The 8490-nt window shown below is 43.5% G+C and overlaps 1 protein-coding gene across 1 annotated transcript in view; it reads left to right on the forward strand.

Annotated features, from left to right (window-relative positions):
• The window catches only part of Armc2 (armadillo repeat containing 2), a 106448-nt gene that overhangs the window by 47100 nt on the left and 50858 nt on the right, over positions 1–8490 (forward strand). The window contains exons 9-10 of the mRNA XM_059272486.1: positions 3726–3828; positions 5508–5731. Of these exons, the coding sequence (XP_059128469.1) occupies positions 3726–3828; positions 5508–5731 (327 nt within the window). The remainder of the gene's footprint in view (positions 1–3725; positions 3829–5507; positions 5732–8490) is intronic.

Here is an 8490-nt window from a genome sequence, read left to right on the forward strand (position 1 = left end):
TGAAAATATTACCACAGTTTTTGGTGGTGTTGTGCAAATCAATGGGTGTGTGTGTGTGTGTGTGTGTGTGTCACAGTTTAACTGACTTAGGCCTTCTGAACTGGATGTTAAGTGGGTAAATCTTAAGTAGGTAAACAATGCTGCCCATCCCACAGAATCTAGGTGAGGTTAAGTTCTGATACGGGGCTATGTGAGTTGGGGCCTCCTTTTGTTGTAATTATTTTATTTTATGTTTATGAGGGTTTCCCCTGCACGTGTGTATGTGTACCATTATGTGCTTTGTGCCCGTGGAGACCATAAGATGACACCGGATTCCCAGGAACTGGAGTTACAGGTGGTTGTGAGCCATCATGTGGGTGTTGGGAACTGAACCTGGATCCTCCGCAAATGCAGCCAGTGTTCCTAACCACCAAACCATCCCTCTACGCCATGTTGGTGCCTCGTTACTCACTCTGGAGCCACCGGGTCAGAAGGGACTGTCAAAGCAATGGTATCCCACTTCCTGTTGGCTGCTTGGATCTCCTAGAACATTGCAGAGGAGATCCTATTTCTATGAGGCTTTAGGATACCGGTCTATATAAATTCCCAAGACACCGTATCGTAAGAACTGTGGAAGGAAAATGAGCAAAGGCTAAAGATATACAGAGCCCAAAGTTCTACACTAAATTTCTTCTTCTTGCTGTTGTTTTTCTATCCACCAGTTTGATATTACAGCTCAACCATTTAACAGTATTTACTTAAAAACAAGCAATAAGCCTGCGAGTTGTTCAATTTCTTGAATTCTTTGGCTCAATAGAGATCTGCCAGACAGCCATTTCAATTTTAATCCCTGTTTTTAAAAACCTTATGAAAATATGTCAGTCTGTATTAAGCGTGTTCAAAGATCACAAACATACTTAGTAGCAGTGCGAGTATATTCTGAGAGTGTAAAAATCCAGCACCCTTGCAGAGGGGTAACAACCAGAAAGAAATGCCCAATGTGTCATTTGTGATTAGACATAGGGAAAGGACAGAAATGTTTTCAAACTTCTCTAATTTGGAAAACAAACGAACAAACAAAACAAAAGCACCATTTTTAATGTAAGAAGAAAACCACTCTACCTGGAAACCCTGCGTCACCAGGAATTCATCCTAGCCCTGGGAAAACCCGTAACCAAGGCAGCCAAACTCCAGGATCCATCACTGAACTCCAAGGAGGACTCAGCCAGCCAGCACCTCTGGCCTCCACAGTGCTGGGCACAGTACTCCTCACTGCTGGTGTTCTGAGGAAACGCAGACACTTGTTTGTTTTTTTGTTGTTTGATTTTGTTGTTCTCTGTTGCTTTTCACTAGGAATGGAAGGTGGGGGATGGGCGAGCTGTGTTCAGTTCATTTACGGGGGCGTTTTGTCAGCTGTAGGGCACAGGGTACCCACCACACTCGGACGAGCTGGTCAGAGGTCTCAGCCTCCCTCCCGGTAGTCTGCCAGCACACCACCCTTGCCCAAATGTGGAAAGGCTTTTCTGTTTGCTTCAGTCACACATTGGCTGGGCCATGTTGATGTAATCGCTGTCTTAATTTTTAAGTCCTTTTCCTTTTTCTTCCTGAGAATGGAAGGAATCTCTAAATCTCTGCTCTGTCCTGTGAATGCCCTGGGGAGTTGTTCCTATGCAGGCTCTGACAGGAGTGCTGGGGGTGGGGGGTGGGGGGTGGGGGGTAAGGGATAGGGGGGCAGAACACTTGGTGGGAGACCGCTCTGCAGGTGGGTTCCCGGCCCCCTCTCTCGCAGAGCAGGGATGATACCTGATGCACAAGGTTCTGGGATCACTGTGCACAGGCCCGGAGCAGAAGCCGTAGGTGGAGAGGCTCAGCTTTGCTCCCTCCTCTGCCTCGACAGCCACAGACAACCTGCTCAGCTTTCTGTCTCCCCCAGGGAACAGCTCATACCAGGAACAGTTAAGTGCTCGGTGGTATTTGTGGATCTAACAGATAACTCGCACATACTCTATTACCTTTTAAAAAATTAACTGCAAACTCAATAAGAATATTAGAGATAACTTTTTAAATAGTAAAAGAATAATCCTTGTGCCACCATTTTCATACAGAAATCTTTATTTGTTCAGAGGACCCCATTCCTACAGACAGGTTTCCACACTGTTGCAGAGGGCACACAATACTTCCACCTGACCCAGAAATTAGAGATGCTTTTCTTTGTAAGCCTGATAGACTGAGTTTGAGCCTCAGGACCCACATGATAGAAAGAGAAAACCAATTCCTACAAGTTGTCTTCTGGCTTTTACACACTCATAATCACACACACACATACACACTATCACATACATATTCACTATCACATGCACATACACACACTATCACACACACACACAAATAAACAAATATAAAACAATATAATAGAAAAGCGTTGTGTGGGCCCAGTGGCATACACCTTTAATCCCAGCACTCAGGAAGCAGGGGCAAGTGAATCTTTGTAAATTCAAGGACATCCTACACAGTGAGACCCTGCCTCAGCAAAGCAAAACAAACAAGAAACAAGTCATATTCTTTTGGAGGGTGCTTACTTAATTTGAATAGTTTTGCTCTTCTACAGTTTATTAGACTATTCCCCATTACTGACCATTCTTTACTAGAGATAAATGTGCAGCTGACCTTGGTTCTGCTGCACATCCTATTTTTATAGAAGAAAGCATACTTCATTTATTGCCTTGTTTTGAATTGACTTAGATATTGTTGTGTGGTTTAGAGAGGAATTTCAGCTCCAAACAATGACTATCTCAAAGCATTCCAGAAACAACTCCACAAATAAGCACAGCGTGGTCTAATCTGAAGTATTGGTTTGAATTCTTTGGTGTAAATGATAGAGGAGCAGGTTTCCTTTGTGTGGATTCTTTTCTAATGAGTTTAATCTGAACTTTGATGTCTATCATTCTTTACTGTTGTGTTCTAAATCAATTACTCCATCTAATGGCACACTCCTTAAAAAACATCTACTAGTTTACACATCAGTGTGAAACATTTCATAGCGAGAAACAAACCCTTCTTATTAAAGCGTTTGTGTTTATAGAACTAAGCTAGATATTAAAGCTGATGCGTAATGTGGCCCACACTTGTAGTAGGATGTTATTTTAAGGTGTGTTACTTTTGCTTATGTTGCATTTGTTTAACTCTGTGAAGCTGTGTTACTGTGCCTGTCTAAAACACCTGATGGTCTAATAAAGAGCTGAACGGCCACTAGCTAGGCAGGAGAAAGGATAGGCGGGGCTGGCAGGCAGAGAGAATATACAGAGGGAGAAATCTGGAGTGAGAGGAAGGTGAAAATAAAAAAAAGAGCTAGAAGCCAGAAGGAGGAGGGCTCCAGGGGCCAGCCACCCAGCTACATAGCCAGCCACAGAGTAAGAGTAAGATTTACAGAAGTAAGAGAACAGGAAAAGCCCAGAGGCAAAAGGTAGATGGGGTAAGTTAAGAAAAGCTGGCTAGAAACAAGGCAAGCTAAGTCCCGCATTTATAATTAAGAATAAGCCTCCGTGTGTGATTTATTTGGGAGCTGGGTGGTGGGCCCCCCAAAAAAATAGTAAAACACCAAAAACAACACAAACTTTTCTAGGTTTTGTCCTTGGAACATTTCTTATGTTTGAACCCCTCTTCCTGGGCTGAGTGCTGAGGTTTTAGAGGTGTCGAGCCTGCCTTTACCTCTGCCGTAGAAATGCAAGCATGTTCTTTCTCTGCAGCTAAAAGTGAGCAGGAAGAATCTTCTGAATGTCTGCAAACTGGTATTTAAAATCAGCAGGAGCGAGGAGAACGACGTCCTGCTGCAGAATGACAACATCCTGGGTGAGTCTCGTCAGCATTCCAGAGGCGAGGACGCTGCGCCCAAGGACAGATGCCAACTCCATCCGTAGAGGAAAAGGACAGTGAAGGGTAGCGAGGCATCTAGTTTCTAGGAAAATGTGGCGGTTGTCTTTCTCCATTTCCCACATTCACTTTAAAGCAGCACTGAAAGTCTGGTATGACAGAGTAGGTCTTGGTTTTGCTCCTTCAGTGCGTGTAGGGATGTTGTGTGACTTGAGGGAATCACTGTGTAAAAAAATCGTTTCCTAGGCCTGGAGTTACTGTTAAAATAGACACACCTAAAAGTTTTTGACATAATCAAAAATTCTAGTTCCCTTGATATAACAGGAGTAAACAAAAAAAGAATCGGAAAGACAGTTGTGACTATTACGGAACGCTGACGTGAACATGGTCAGTTCGGAGCTACAGACATTTCACCCACATTCTCAGCCTAGCTAACAATGCCCAGTTCCCAGCATGTCCCTAAATAACTAACTAGACAGATACCCTGGCTGGAAACTTTTAGGAGCTGTGCTGTTCCTGCAGAAGAGGCAGCTGTGGAAATCATAGGTATCAGGGGACAAAGATCTCAGCACACAGGGACTAAAACAAGGCTGAAAGAATGTCTAACATCTGCGAATTACAGATCAGAACAAAGGATTCATACGGTCCCTTTGACATGCTCGTACTTGAACGTGGGGTCTCCGTCTAACCCACTCAAATCATCGGCAATCTGAGCCAGTCAGTGGGTTTTTGTTGTTGGGTTTGTTTGTTTGTTTGTTTGTTTGTTTGTAGAGACAAGGTCTCACTCCGAGCATAGCACAGGCTAGGCTCAAGTTCGCTGCCATCCTCCTGCCTCAGAGTCCTTAATACTGAGGTTATAGATGTTTACCACCTTGCAGGGGGGTTACCCCCCACATTTCCCCTGAGTGCTCTTGAGTGGGAATAGCAGGAAATATTAGATAGAAGGATTTCGAGTGTGGAGATAAACAGATAGAAAATACAGGATAGCCTCGAGAGGGCCTGGAACCTATTCCATTGGGTCCTGACTGTCTCTGCCCTAGGATATTTATAGAAATGCCAAGGAGTGGAGCAAAAGACCTCCCCCGAGCACAGCCAAGTGCAGACCATCCCAGATACCTGCACTCAGGCCTGTGGTCCAATCACCCCCTTTATGCAGACTGGCTGGGTAAAGCCACTAGGAAACCTGCTTAGGGAGGGAGGCGTTCTTAAACTGTCTTGGGAAGGGTGAATGCTATGTCCAAAAGATCCTTCTCAGTAACAGATTGATTTCAAAGTTCCCATGTGATCCATGTCCCCTCAGGAGAGCAACAAATACATTCTTCAAGATGTTTGTTGAAAATGTAATTCTTAGATGGCCTTTGTTACAAGTATTCAACAATTTAACTTGAAATTTTTCTAACTTAAAAATAAAGTCTGGTAAATATTACTAAGAGCCAAGGAATGGCGTCTGAAAGAAGGCGTTCTTATTTGCATGTGAACAACCTCTCCTTTTGTGTTCATCACGATTATGGAGTTTTGTGGCAGTTGAGACTTCCCTGCTTGAGGAAGAACAGAGAGCATTTGCACATAGCTTTCGATGAACACATTTTACAAAGTGTGTGCCAACATCAAATTTGCTGTTGTACTTGGACATTTATAGAAACTCCTCTTTTTGGCAGAATCGTTACTGGAGGTGCTGAGGGGTGAAGACTTGCAAAGTAACACTGAGGCTTTTTTATACTGCATGGGGGCTCTGAAGTTCATTTCCGGGAGTCCGGCATTTCTTCCTGAGATGATCAGCAAAGGTGCCGTGGAAATATTGACCAAGTTGATACGGCAAATGAGTGAGGACACAAGGAAACACGGCGCGTGCCTGCCTAACGCAGGCAACTTGCTAGTCCAGGTAAGTGCTGTACTTGAAAAGGTTAGAGATGTGAATGGTGCCAGCTTCCTAACCCCATTTAAAGTAGCAGATGAGAAGCCTTTGCATCAGGAGGGGACCCAGGAGGGACCTCAGAGATCAAGGGTAGTGGCCGCTGGCCAGGCAGTGTGCGCTCTGTTGAGACTAGTCCATGACTTTGGCAGAACTTTCTATATTGTTCACAGATAACCACCCCCGCTGTCCTGCAAAGGTCTCAGGGCTGAAAGCCAGGCTTGGTGGTGTGCACCTGGAATCCCAGGACTTGAGAGGAGCAGGGGGGGTCAAGAGTTCAAGGTCAAAAAAAGAGTTCAAGGTCATTCTCAGCTACATAATGAGTTTGAGGCCAGTATGGGCTTCTTGAGACCAAGGATAGGGAGAGAAGGAAAGAGGGAGGAAGGGAGGGAGGGAGGGAGGGAAGGAGGGAGGGAGGGAGGGGAGGCCAGTGCTGGGCCTGATGCCACAGGTCTGTTAATCCCAGCCAATCAGGAAGCTGAGGCAGGAGAACTGAACATAATCCAGGCTCTTTCTCAAAACAGAAAGTAAAGAGAAAGCTGACGAGGAAATCAAAGGAGAGGCTGAAGAGGTAGGCCGGTGGTAGAGTGCCTAGCATAGTCAACACCCTGGTTTCCATCAAATAACAGTAACAAAGATGGAAGCATGGGATTTGTGGGAGCCCAAATTACTCAGGGTCAGAGAATCTGAGCTTGCTTTACCCAGCAGGGCCTGCATAAGGAGATGATTTGGCCACAGGCGTGGTTACCAAGTATTTGGAAGGGTCTACATGTGGCTGTATGATGTGCTTTGATCTTGCAAGGGGGAGGTCTTTTGCCCCTCCCCTTGGCATAGTATAAAAAGCCCTTTGGAATAAACCTCGAGGCTGTTGGGTATTGACCCAGGCCCTCCCGAAACTATCCTGTGTCTCTGTCTTTCTTCTCATTGGCTAGGTCGCTCTTTCTATCTGATGTTTTCTTGTCCCTCTCCCACCTAAGAACCCTTCAATAGTTGGGAAAGGTCAGAGCTGGACTCCCCAGCAGTCTCCCACAGGGAATGGAAAGTGTATGCTCTTTGCACATCAGTTACATATAATGCTGAGAATTTCCAGGGCAGACACTGAGACTGTTTGTAACTGATAGTCAAGGACACATCTCTGGTCTGCAATGACAAAGGAGTTTAAGATGTTGGATGAAGTTCTGTCATAAGCTCTTGCAGATGCCACACAGCTCTGGGGACTATGGGAATGCAGGTAATAAAACCAGGTATAATTCATCTGGCCAGAGCAGGAAGAAAAATTTTCCTCTGTGTTATGGAGTTTTATTACTGCTCTTGTGACAGATTAAATTTCACAGTTAAATTATTTCCACCAAAATCTCTCTAGCTCTCATTTTCTTTTGTAGATGAGATTTTTACCCTTAATAGCATTTATATATCAAATAATAGCGTCTTTGATGTAATAACTCATGTGATCTGAAATGTGCTTGTCAATTAACGAGGATGGATTGAACCTTTACGGTGCTCTAAACCTTCGGGAGAACATGTTAAAAATTAGATTTACACCCTGACTTCAAGATCCTTAAAAAATGTATGATGATTATTAATTTTAGATTTTTGTCCTCCGTTTTAAAAAATATTATAAACGAAGCAAAATCCCACTGGAATGCTGTATTTTGGCAAGGGGGGCTTATGAAACATTCCTTTCTTTTCTTAGATATGTTTTATTTATTATATATACAATGTTCTGTCTGCATGTGTACCTGAATGCCAGAAGAGGGCGCCAGATCTCATTACAGATGGTTATGAGCCACCCTGTGGTTGCTGGGAATTGAAACTCAGGACCTCTCAAAGAGCAGTCAGTGCTTTTAACCTCTGACCCATATCTCCAGCCCATAAAGCATTCTTTTCATGTTGACAATATTTTGGATCATTTGTGGCTTCTTCCTTTTTGAAAATAGTTATTTCTGATTATATAGTAATGATCATTTCTGTTAAAATGTAGGAAATATGAGGAAAAGTATAACAGTCATCTGAGCTACATGTGGTGGCACACAGCTGTAATTGTGACACTTGAGAAGCTGAGGCAGGAGGATCATGAACCTATCTCAAAGCAAAACAAAAAATAACTTGAGACATTTTTATCCTGAGCTATATGGACATACCTCCAACATTATAGTGTGTGTGTGTGTGTGTGTGTGTGTGTGTGTGTGTGTGTGTGTATTACAGATTAGAATTGTATATAACTAAATCTGTATTTTGTTTCTGAGACATGATCTCTGTACATAGCCCTGTCTGTCCTGGAACTCACTCTGTAGTCCAGGCTGGCCTCAAACTCAGAGATTTGCCTGCCTCTGCCTCCCGTGTGCTGGGATTAAAGGCGTGTATTAAAGGTGTGCCTGGCTCTAATCTGCATTTTCAATAGTCAATTTGTTTCATGTCACCTCTTCTCTTCTGGTTTCTTCATGTCTATTCAGTCAGCTTATATTGTTCACGTTTAGTACTTTTTAATTTATATATTTATATTTAGTACTTTTTAATGATCTCATAGGTTTAAAAAAATGGGACAGTAAAAATCTCTTACATCATCTCTTAAACTTATTTGATACTTTTTCCTCCCTGTGATAAGGATATACCTCTGTGAGGATTTGAATGAGAACAGCCCTCACAGGTCATATGTTTGAACACTTGGTCCCCAGTCAGTGGAACTGTCTGGGAAGGATTAGGTGTGGTCTTGTTGGAGAAGGTGTGTT

The sequence above is a fragment of the Peromyscus eremicus genome, chromosome 8b, assembly GCF_949786415.1.
Source record: "Peromyscus eremicus chromosome 8b, PerEre_H2_v1, whole genome shotgun sequence".
In the NCBI taxonomy this organism is placed as follows: Eukaryota; Metazoa; Chordata; class Mammalia; order Rodentia; family Cricetidae; genus Peromyscus; species Peromyscus eremicus.